The sequence below is a fragment of the Dermacentor albipictus genome, chromosome 2, assembly GCF_038994185.2.
Source record: "Dermacentor albipictus isolate Rhodes 1998 colony chromosome 2, USDA_Dalb.pri_finalv2, whole genome shotgun sequence".
NCBI classification, from domain to species: Eukaryota; Metazoa; Arthropoda; class Arachnida; order Ixodida; family Ixodidae; genus Dermacentor; species Dermacentor albipictus.
Window position 1 is genome coordinate 59,821,595 of NC_091822.1, and position 12,148 is coordinate 59,833,742.

Consider the following 12,148-nt stretch of genomic DNA (forward strand, 5'->3'; position numbering starts at 1 on the left):
TACATTCACTCGGTCTCAGTGTTCTATGGGGTAGCGACAGGTGGTAGATAATTGTGATACATGTCTTGATAAAACCATCACTTACGGTGCACAAGACAGCTTGACAGGGACCAAATTATAAGGCATTTCCGCAAGCTTGTAGCTGCATTTACCTGTGTTTTATGCCATCATTGAATTATAGTAGCTTGCTGAATGGCCTAACAACCTCGGCCCCAGTTTAACATTATTTATTTTTCTTGATTATATTTTTGTTATCTTGCATTAGCCACGACCGGCCAGTCTTGGTAATAATGTAAGCACAGTGCCAGTCAGACCACTGCCGAAGGGCAGGAAAGAATAACATCGGAAGGGAATCGTTATGTTATCTCGACCCTGTTTTGCTACTACCGACAGCTTGTTAAAGTTGATAACCAAGCGTGGTAGTGGTGCTAAATGGAGAGTAAGCAAAATCAATTGCAAACTGTAATGCTATAGCTGTCTGACTAGGCTTTGTGCGATTCTTCTTAGAGTGAGCTAGTGTGACAGCTATCGTAGACCACCTAAGCTATCATAAGCCACCGCATCTGCTTGATTTCATAGCAAGTAAAGGATTGACTGGGAAAAGTATACGTGGTGTTCTCATGTGTGCCTGTGTGTGCTCTCTTAGCTGGAAGGCAATGAGGAGTTTGAAGAGTTCCTTCAAGTGCATGGCACGCACAACAAAGCCACCTGGGACAATGACACTTGTGCTCCAACTGTTGACGGAGATGCCAAGAAAGTCAAGCCAGCCAAGGTGGTGCCGCATTCCGACTCGGTAGCCAGTGACAAGGAGGACCAAGACGAAGAGGAAGCTGAGGGTCTCTACTTTATCCTTTCAAAGGGGCACCAGAGGCTAGCACTAAACCAAGCTTAAGTGATGTATTGGCAGAATGTCCATAGCGTCATTGTTTAAGAGAACATTTTCTATCTTATCTTTGCAAGCTCCATCAGTGCTATTCATGAAAATGTGGCACCTTTACTCTGCAGTCCTCTCTCACTGCACAGCATGGCCTCTGAGACAGCTGGTTTCAGCACTGCAGTCTCGGAGGCTGTGATGTGCAGTGGGTGCTTATTGTATCTAACCAGATGTTATTATTCATTCATTTATTCTGAGACTGCTTGTACAATTCTGACTTTTTTTCTGTCTGCTTGTTCAACAGATGCACTGTCTTCAGCTGTAATTTTCTTGGCAAATAAGTAACCTTTTGACAAAGAACAAATGCTGGGGGATCTTCAGAACAACATTAATAGTCAATCACTCTAGCTACATCAAGTTGTAATTTATGAATGTTGTGCTATCGTTTTTTTATCCATAGATGTCTCCAACAAGACTCCTGCAAGCAATCAGGTAAGCTTGCCAGTACACTCATCCAGAATGACTGGTAAACTAAGCCTCATTAGACTAGACCCTGTGAGCTTTAGGGTTTTGTATTATGGTGCTCCTTGACATTGTTTCCTGTCCTGAAAACTGTATAACAATGCTGCATGTTGTGCTGCAGTACTGCCTAATGTAGAAGCTTTAGCTCTTTTTTGTATGATGGCAGCTGCTGTTTGTTATGTCTAGTGCATCAATTTTCTGCATTATGACACCTCTTTCCTACATATTCTGTGTCATTTTCTTTCTTTATTTCTTTTTTCAATTTCGAACTTTAACGTAAGATGTGTTGCTCAGATAGAAAATTTTTTTTGTTACTGCAATATTTGTCACGAACAAGCTATGAGTTTATGGGAAGGTACTCCTGAAAGTTTTAAAGCTGTGGCACTCCATATGTACTATCGTGTGTGGGGACACTGAACTTCTGCAAGTACAATAGAAGCTTGTTCAGACTTTCTTTTTTTTTTGAAAAAAAGACATTCATGAGAAATAATGTACTAAAACTGAGAAAACATACACTCCCAAGTCACTGAAAAATTTGGCAGACTCGACGTCTGTGTAATGCGAAGCGTTGCTCAAATCGTCGTAGCATGAGATGCCGGCGCACGCAGAACTGGTGTAGCCCGAGCGACCCGAGACATGTATTGCCATTTTTGTGGCTTCAGTAAGCTTACATTTGCGCTCCTCAAATTCGGCCTAGATCGGCAGCTTCCTTAAGCAGGACATTTCGGCAGGAAGTTTTGATGTGCCCGCTTGGCATGAATTGTTACAGCACCATGTGCAGACACACATCGAGCTGGCGTTACACCGTCTGCAGCAGGGAACGTCGGCACATTTGGATTATCACCTTTTAAAAGCATGCAGTATGCTTTCAACGGTGCCACACCACACGCGCTGTGGAATAAATAGGTGAAGATGCTTATTGCAATGAGGGTTTCTTTGGTAGCTGTAAATGCAATGTGTGATGACCCGCTAGGAAATTTGCTAATACTGGAACAGGAAACTGATGTTGAATTCCAATGGCGGAGTCGGAGCAAGTTTTACAGCTCGTTTCAGAGCAAGTTTGTTCCAATGGCAGAGTGAGGGCGGGAGTAAGGTGTTTCAATGAGAGAGTCGGAGGGGATTCAGAGCGGGAGTCACTCCGTGGAGCAGAAAAAGATGCTCCGCCAAAATCGGCGGAGTGGACCGGAACTCTGCGTGACGTATTTCCTTTACCACGTTTGTCTGCTGGGAGGCACCACCGGTCACGACTCGCGAGGAAGCAAAAGCTACTGCACTCTTGGCGAGATATCCATTCCGCACTTAAAAACAACAGGTGACCGGCGCTGAGGAGACAAGTGACCGGTGCAGCGGTGCTGGGAGCAAACAGCAGAAGGAAATGACAACAAGCAAGGTATCCTCGGTAACTCGGTGTTAGAACTTCCGCTTCCGCCTTGCTCCAGCGGCGCAGGTTGTGTTCCACTCGCGGATCTGGAGGCATTGCTCTGCGCCAGAGTCGAGTGCTCACTCGCGGAGCCCGTCGGCTGCTCCGACTCCGCCATTGGAATTCAACATGAGTGTAGGCCAGCATTTTCACATGACATGAGTGGGTGAGTACTGCGGGGAGGCTGCCATGGCAGGTGCCTGCTACTCACGTTCATGCTTGTTGCGTACCTTTTCTTGTTCACGTGGGGCCTAGCGACTAGGAATCATATCATATGATCGCAGTTTTGCATTGTACTGACCACATTGGTGTCGAAAGATCATGTTTTCTAGGAACATAGTAACCACTAAGAAGGATGCACAACTGTATTGTGTCATTCTTTGTACTCTCAATCCTGAATGTTGGCGCCGTGAAATCATAGGAAATGGGATCATATCAACGAGGTTCTACTGTGTCTTGTTAGTGGACTGCATTGCTTGAATTCTTCAATTTCTCCATGTTTGCTTAACAAAATTTCAAGACCAACTTGGGCATCCTTGCATTGAATAATGGTTCTTGTTTTATTCAACTTTACTTCACCTTTCTCTCTTTTTTTTTTCAGACCAAAAAAAGTGACAAGCAGCAAGTTCCGCAGCAAAAACAAAAGGTAAGAAAATATGGATTCGCTGCCATGCACACCATTCTAGCTTTACTTTGGAGAGCGGGATCCTATTTTCACGCATGATCGTTGTTTTTGATTAACTTCTTTCTCATTATCCTTGCCGCTCGCTCATTTTGCTCCTTGACTTCCTCGACTACCCACCACGGTTGCTTAATATGTGTCACGTTTCGCTGGTGAGCACAAGGTCATAGATTCGATTTCGACTCGCGGCAGCAACATTTCGTAGAAGGCAAAATGCAAGAATGTTCATGCCTTGCTCCTTAGTGGTTTGCAGAAAATAGTGCCTCTTCCTCTTCACAATTTATCTCTCGCTCTCTCTATTTAGATTTTAGTGCACATTAAAGAATTCCAGGTGGTATAAATTAATCTAGAGCCCTCTGCTACGGCACCCCTTAAAACTCACGGTGCAGTTTCTTAAGCTTTCTAAACTAAAGCCTGTGCTTGATGATGCTGTGCCTCCTTAGGCCAGTTCCATTTCTCTTTGCACCAATATTTGAATTGCATCAGTATTACGCTGATGCAGCTCGGGTCTTCGTTTCCTGCTCTGCTTGTGTTGATTTTTCAGTTGCACGGATCCTGATGTTTACACAGTGTGCTTGTCAATCAATGCCTTATAATTTACTCCATTATGTTCACCTAACTTTCATGTTCTTGATACCAGCAGTTCTTAAGGTTCTTCCAGTTTTCATGGCATCACTAACAAGTATCATCATCATGTTTATCATCCAATTTCCTTGGAACAAGAAGCAGTCGCCATAAAAGAAGATTCTGATTTATCCCCATCTAGGAGCTTGTCCAGTGTCCTTGACGTGTGCTATGTTTTGGTTGTGGTGTTGTCATTATGGTGGGGCCATCGTTGGTGTTATCATTCGTTGTGCACATCATTGCCATTGTCATCGTTATCATTGTTAGTGGTGAACCACTGTTATGGGTGCTATTAAATGCTCACCTTTATGTAGTCTCCTACACTTTTATTGCGTATTGTTTTGCCACTTTGAAAAGTGGGATGAAATAGGCATATAAATCACATTGTCTTCACTGGAGTTACTCATCTGAGGGGTCATTTTGCTCTCAGTACTTATACTCGAGTGTCTGTTCATTTCTTTTTTGTGCATTATAAAATAAAAGTGGTTTGTGCACTCAAATTACTGACAATTTGGCCTGTGCCAAGATTTGATTGCCTTAGTAGCAGTGTTGTGCCAAATGCTTTTTGTTTATGTTGTTCTCCTTCCTGTTCATGCATGCAGCCCAAGCTACCAGTGCAAGAGTTTGCCTACACATTGAAGGTCAAGGGCCTGCCTTACAAGTGCAAAAGGGTGAGTGAGAAGCCAGTCAGGAGGGCTCAGAGAAAGGTACCCGAGCTTCGGGGCACAAATGCAATGTGTACAGTGCAGCATGAGTACGCATTGTTGTTTATTTCTTCTCTTTCCACATTTCCCTCCCTTGCACCTAAGAAACAAATCAAGGACTTCTTCAAGCCAGCCAAGGTGGCCAGCATGCGACTTCCACCACGGGTCAAAGGTGAGTTCTTTGGGCAGTCGAAGTTCTTGATACTAGGTATCCTGAGGTCGGTGCAGATTGTCACCTCAGAGAGCTGCTGGCCATGCCACTTGCAAATTGCACTGGAGAGAACCGGTGTTCTTAACTTCAGCAGGCGTACCACTGAATAGGGTGTTGCTGTACCTCCCTCAAAAGGTCTAAAGAAGTGCTGTTATTGCTGGGCACACTGGCCTTGATGACCACCATTATGGCCACATTGTTGTGGAGCACTTTTTCCAAGCACGGGGTCATGTGCGCAATTCCCAACCATGGTGGGGACATTCTGCTGGTGCTGGAATTCAAAAAAGCTTGTGTACCACGCTTCGGGCGCACATTAAAGAACCCGAGTCTCTCATAGCCGGTGTGTTGCTTTGGTATGTATTCAATCAACCTGGTACTGTCAGTGGGGCCATCCTCACCGTTCTCTGAAAATTCTGCCTGCAGTTAGTACAGGTCCTGGAGTGGAATGGGAACTCGTGGTCAAATGAAACTGATTTTCTTCATTTTTGGCATTCTCTGACATGACATTCATAGCCATGCACACTACTTAGCTTTCCCATTCTGCATACCTATATTGTGTCAGCTGCAAGTTTTTCATTCACAGGGCACCCACTCAAAAGAAATTGTGATCGTTCTGCATGGTAATTTAATTTGCTTCAGTACAAATTAAGAGGAGTTGCTTTTATAAAAGTTATTGTTTAAACAAACTAATCAGTCGTAGCAGACCGTAGGTCAGGACACTCACTCATGAGCGTACCTACTCATACTTACTCATTACTCATTTTAAAGGCATGAGTGTGAGTGGAAGTGAGTGACAAAGGATGCGAGTATGAATGTGAATTGGTGCCGGTGTAGTAGTCACCAGGCCATGATGCGACTGCAGTGTTAGTTAATGGTTGTTCTTGCATGCTTTTCTATCTGTAGGCATTGCCTACCTGGGCTTCCAGAAGGAACAGGATATGAAGCAAGCACTGAACAAGCATCACAGCTTCATGGGTGAGCATGCACACCAAGACTTCTTATGCACACTTCTGGCATGCCACTGCTTGCAGTCATTCCCTCGAAGGGCATCAAGCACTGCAGCAAGAAAAACAGATGTGCCCAAATTAACAAATGAAAACTCTATGTTTGCAGTGAGCCTCTGGCGACACCTGACACTGTACAAACACCCAGTTTTGGGCAACTTGACTAGTGAATAGCCCTATTAGCCCCGAGGACAACCTACAGGGGCGCTGCAAGCGCTGCTCACGTGACGTCAGTGCACAGACTTGCGCCTGTCGTCTGCTGCAGTTCTTAAGGTGTCTGGGTGCCTTCCACGGTGTTTCCGTTTGTTCACTCTCGTTACCTATGCTTGTATACTTATGGTGGTCATCACAAATATATTTTTACGTCATCTTTATTCGCGAAAATTTATTCAGAGATCTCATTTCCTAGATGACAATATATTTCTCAAAGGCAATGCTACAGTGCCAGCCAAAGGAGCTCAGACCAGCCCATTACGGTTTTTCCTGCACGTATCTGCACTTTGAAGTGGTAGTCATGTGAATAACAAAAGCATAAATGCAAAAACATAGCACATAACAAACCAGTTAAGATACCGTATCTGCCGTAGTGGGACAAATATGTCACAGATGCTGGCTTCAAATGACTTCTGCAACATTTACCTTGATTTTAGCCTGCTAAAACAGGTTTTCTCACAATGAGTAGTTCATGGTATAATATCACATTTTTACATTTCTTCACAGAAACGCTCGGCATTAACATGAGGACTTCACTAACACTGCAGTTTATATCCTACCAGTACCACTTGCTTCTTTAACTGCTTCTCAAAATTAGGCCATCCTTCACTGGTTAATGTAGCGGTAATTTGAAGTAAAGCTAATTGAGGCTTACAGCTGTTTGCAGCATAGGGAACGGAATGTACCAATATTTATTCTCATTTCCGTGCTGCACGTTCAACTCTCTTGAGCAATTTACTGGTGCTTGTTGCTTGAGGAACAGACATGACGAATCTGTTTGGCGAACTGCCACAGGCTGCTCGGCCCAAATTTTTTAGTGAAATATGCCTTTTGGACCGTATGGCTGCAGCCAGAAAGAAGCCCAAGCCTTGTTCATTAGTAGTATGGGGCATATTAAAGATATTATTTCCCAGTGGAAGTCAAAAACCAAGTGAATTGATGTGAGGCTTATGTTGTCTTTTTTATGAAAATATGCGAGGTTCTCTTTTATGTATTGATGAAGCGAATAGTTTTCCATTTGTTTAATTAAACAACGCAGGATCAAGACATTCTGAGGCACAATGTGTTTGAATTTTCCTTTTCAAGGCAGCCTAAGCTGTGCTGTAGTGCCTCGAGTATACTTTAGGCATCATAATTGGCCCTGTAAAGAGCTATTTCATGGTTTCAATTTCAAACTGCTGTGTTTCGCGAACAATGCGTGCCTCGCCATAAGGACAGTTGGCTGCTTCTGTTGCGCTAGAGGTGTGGCATATTGTCTGTAAAGGCTACTGAGGGTCTTTAGGAAATATTTCATCACTTGCAATTGATTGGCTCTCGATCTTAACCACAAAAGTTTTGCTTCAGGTGATTGCTGTTAGTATTTGTGAATTAAGTACATGCCATACATGACGTGCCATGGTGTTAACAGCCATGGGCGGTAGCGTTTTATCAGGGCTTGTTTCAGAGAACGGTGAAAGTAGTAGTAAGCTTTTTCATACAGAATGCACGCCTAACTCTTCCTTTTACGCATTAATAGGGTCTGTTCGATTCGCCTGCATCACTGTTAACCAGTTCACGGCGGTTCACGAGCAGTTCATAATTTGTGCAACTCGAATGCAAAGGTTTAGACACAGTGCAGGCGTTGTTATGTCAGACTAATATGCACGGAGTGTGCAAGTTTGAGAGGTCCTGAACTGCAGGTATGATCAGCTTCTGGGACGTAAATACGCACCACACTTGCGTAGACACATCAGACGTGCATAAGCATGGTTTTAAGGGTGCTCGTGCCTGTATGCTGTGTCGTCTGCTGCGCTGCTGCTTCGCACCTGTACGCCTGCACCGAGTCGGCACCGACAGTGGAGTGGGTACAGCAAAATCGTGAACCAGCTCTGCACCTTTTAAAACGAGCATTGTGGTTCCGTGAGCGTCATTGCTGCACTGCTGAAACGAATGGCACAGTGCAGCACCTCATGAACTGGTTCAGGTGGTGCAGGCAAATTGAGCATACCCCGAAAGTGGCCATATTTGACTAGGACAACTCACCGGATTAACAAAAATTGTGTTGAAAGCTTCGCTGAGCAGTGGCCTTCTAACACAGATTTATAACGTTGACACCAAATACCAAACTTTTTTTTTTCCATGTAAAATGTAATGTCTCAAAGCACGTACTAAGATAATGTTAAGTGTTTACTGAAGTATCATTGATGCCGGATGCTGCCAAAGCGAAACGTGATGCCCATATCGCGCTGCCTGCAGCAGGGAACGGCGGCAGGTTCGGATTGTCGCCTACTAAAAGCGTGCAGTACCCTACCAATAGCACTACACATGGCGATTTGGCGGCGATTGCTGTGAATGCGGCGCACCACGACCCGGACAGAGATTTGTTGATACCGAAATAAGAAACTGGGCGCGCCGGCGTTTTCACATGAGACGGGCGGCTACAATACTGTTCTTGATCGCGCATGCCTCGCGCCTTGTTCACATGGGATCTAGTAGCCGGAAAATGTATACCATTGCAGTCTGCAGCAGGGAACAGTGCTGCGTTTCGGTTGCCTCCTCTTAAAAGCGTGCACTGCGCTTCCGACAGCGTCATGCACTGCGAAGCAGATAGGCAAAGATGGTTATCGCAATAGGATTGGCTGTGGTAGCTGTGAATGCATGCGACAGTGCCAGAAAAAGATTTGCTGGTACCAAAATGAGAAACCGAGTGCGCGCTGGCGTGTTCACGTGAGAAAGGCGGGCAAGTATTGCAGTGGAGCTGCTGCGGTGGGAAGCTATATACTGTTGTCGATCGTGCACATCTAGGGCATTTTCTTGTTTACATGGGCTCTAGCTGCTGGAAAACACATCATACGATCGCAGTTTGGCAACGTATTGAACCTTGGTGCTGAAAAATTGTATTTTCTGAACCAGTAAAAACTGGTATGAACCAGTAAAAGATGAGCATAACTCCATTAGGTCATTTTAACGCAAGAGCGTTAAGGGCCCCATGTTGCAGAAAATGCAGCGTCGGTGTCCGGCATCCAGCGTCGGACAGTGCTTCTGCAAAAAGAATTTCTAACTACGAATACCCAACCACTCTTCTACCACCAAAGTTGCTCGCACTTTGTCTTTCATTCTTTACAAGGTTATTCCTTGAAATTTTGAGAATGACAGCTCACAAACAAATGTAATGGAAAAAAAAAACACCGATAGCACATGTATTTTATTAGCACTTCTCAGACTGAAATACTTAAAGTGCGAAACAATAACAGAAGATCAACCCATGCTAGAGGCCGCGTCTCTACCAGAAAGCTTGCCTTCATGCATACCATTCGCCACCAGCATTTCCCGGTAAACGTTACAGTTAAATAAGCTGCAGTTGGAAGCATGAAAAGCAGTCAGGGGTCTTTGAATGCTATCACGTTCCACTCTTAAAGGCAAAGCTTAAATGTCCTCCACATTTTTTAAATTCTTGATTAGGAACGTTAGCGCCGGGAAAACATACGTAACAGGAACATATCAACAAGGTTCTACTGTATATATAATGAACTAGCATACTAGCTTATGCTTTGCAACACCATTGCTTGGTCAATGGCTCGCATAAACTTCAGATCTGTCCCTGCGGCCACATTTGCAAAATGGATTGGGCTACTTCACAACTAAAACTGTGATGTTATTTCGACTGCTTTTGCACAGTATGGTGTTGCAAAGTTCAGGGAAAAATTGAATTTGACATACTTTCTCTCTTTCTCTCTCTCTGTCTCCCCGCCCCCCACAAACTGTCTGATGCTTGCTATGTTTGATTCCAGCTGGACACAGGATAGATGTCACGAAGTATGCAAAGCAGACAGTCCCTGAGAAAAAATGGCGACAGGTAAGCATGCCTTGACTGAACAGTAATCTGTGCCAACAGTAAAGAAACCCTAAACAAATAAGTTAAGCTGTGTTAGTAAGTCATGTAATTACTGTACAAGAAGTGCCACTTTTCTTGTGAAAAGAAGCATGGTAAGCCATAAAAGATGCAAAGAAAAAGATGGCTGGCGATGCCACCTTGCGAAATTCTTGCGCCAACTCACCACGACATCGTAGATTTTTACGCTCTCTGGTCAGACCTAATTATAATTTCTTACCGGTAAGAGATTAACTACATTTTATTCTGAAAGAGCCACAGGCTAAACTTAGCAAGTTTCAAGAATGTATTTGGCACAAACAGGCCAAATATGAAAAAAAAAAGGTGCTCGGAAATCCGTGACATCACGTTCACGAGATGTCTTAGTGCAAAATTTAAGAAATTGGACTTCAAACTTACCTTCATGCCAGCCATCATTTAGGTCAACTCAAAAAATTTCTTAAAGTTCAGATCCAATTATGAATATGGAGGTAATTTGAAATTTAATTAGCATTTCTATTTAGTGTCTGTTGTGTGGTGGAATGATAGCTTGTGCACCTGTATCACTGGCCACAAATACAAATGCTATGGCTATCATTTTTCTGGATATGATGCTGATGTCAGTGTTTAACTTTTGTGACTACAGGCTTTTTTTTTTCTTTATTTCTCTTTATTTGTCAAGGCAGGTCAGAGCTGCACAGCTTGTAAAATGGATTCATGGGTTCTTTCATGTTTTTAGATCATGGTCTGAGCCTGATGTCTGAAATTCTGTGCCTTCTCTTTTTCTATCTTTCTTTTTCTTTTTTAATATACAGCAAAATTATTTTCAAAGTTTTACCAGCATCCATCGACCATTCTGGTTTTTTTGAAACTTTCATTATTTTCTGGAAACTTCATAAATGTCTCTGTGTCTTCTTTTTTTCCTGTTGCTTACAGTTTGAAGACTTGGGTAACCCACAGGAGACACTGGCAGATGTAAGCGAGAACATTATACAATTATTTGATTTTTGCTTTGTATAACACTTTACATTGCATACATGATGTACATGAATGACACCTGAACGCCTAAGAAGAATGTGCCCTGTTTTCTTGACATAAATGTCACCCTTTTAGCCACAGTTACCAATGGCTTGAAAACTAAGGGAACTTAGAATAACATATCTCTGCCACCCAGCTCGTTGCATGACTACTGCGAGGTAAAGTAGTGAAAGTGTCATGCAGTCAAACTCACTTATAACAATACAGTCGATGGCCGATAATTTGGACTCGATGTGGAACGTAAATAAGTCGCAACTATCAAATGTCAGAAAAAACAAATGTATAAAAAAAAGTATCACTTCATTCACGTTTTAAGGCCCCTGTGCAAGGAACAAATGGTCAATGCTTTGCTGCACACACTTCTGCTTTCATGCAAACAAGTGGGCCTTTATTTCTGCCAGTTTTGAGTGGCGCTGAACATCAATACAAGGACTGCAAAGGGTGAGATCTGCATGTGAAAGCTGCGTAGTATGCGGCACATCATCATCAGAGTCAGAATCGCTTTTGACGGTGGGAGAACATGCTCAATTATTTCATCATTTTTCAGTTCGGCACACAACGAAACCGCGCTGTTGACGTTTGCAAAGTCTTCAAATGTAACGGCGACATGAATCAGCACACCACAGCCTAGCAGGTCACCAATGATGTCTGCATTTGAGCTTGTCATGGTAGACGACAGTTCAGCCCCTTCAGTTACGGAGTCAGGCTCATGCGGACAGCAAGGGCACCATTGGTGCCATTTGACATGGCCTGTCTATAACTCCACGACAAATACTTCTTGGAGCCAGCAAAGTGCTGTCTGGAATGCAAACTAAACAAACACGCAGCATGGCAAAACGCTGTTCCGAAGCCAACTCAACAAACAGAATCGTGATAGTGGGCCATACGTGGGGGTGCCAGAATAGGATGTGATGGCCACGACACTGATGCGACCTCAGAATTCAGGCAAAGCCTCCAAGATTGGCATTAGCATTTAAATCTCTGATGCGTACAGCAGTGACTAATA

The 12,148-nt window shown here is 43.6% G+C and overlaps 1 protein-coding gene across 1 annotated transcript in view; it reads left to right on the forward strand.

The window, feature by feature from the left end:
• Positions 1-12,148, forward strand: part of LOC139055949 (probable RNA-binding protein 19) — a 109,482-nt gene that overhangs the window by 10,579 nt on the left and 86,755 nt on the right. Inside the window, exons 5-12 of the mRNA XM_070533629.1 lie at positions 647-836; positions 1,335-1,366; positions 3,418-3,462; positions 4,725-4,793; positions 4,932-4,998; positions 5,941-6,012; positions 10,025-10,089; positions 11,041-11,079. Coding sequence (XP_070389730.1) covers positions 647-836; positions 1,335-1,366; positions 3,418-3,462; positions 4,725-4,793; positions 4,932-4,998; positions 5,941-6,012; positions 10,025-10,089; positions 11,041-11,079 — 579 coding nt within the window. The remainder of the gene's footprint in view (positions 1-646; positions 837-1,334; positions 1,367-3,417; positions 3,463-4,724; positions 4,794-4,931; positions 4,999-5,940; positions 6,013-10,024; positions 10,090-11,040; positions 11,080-12,148) is intronic.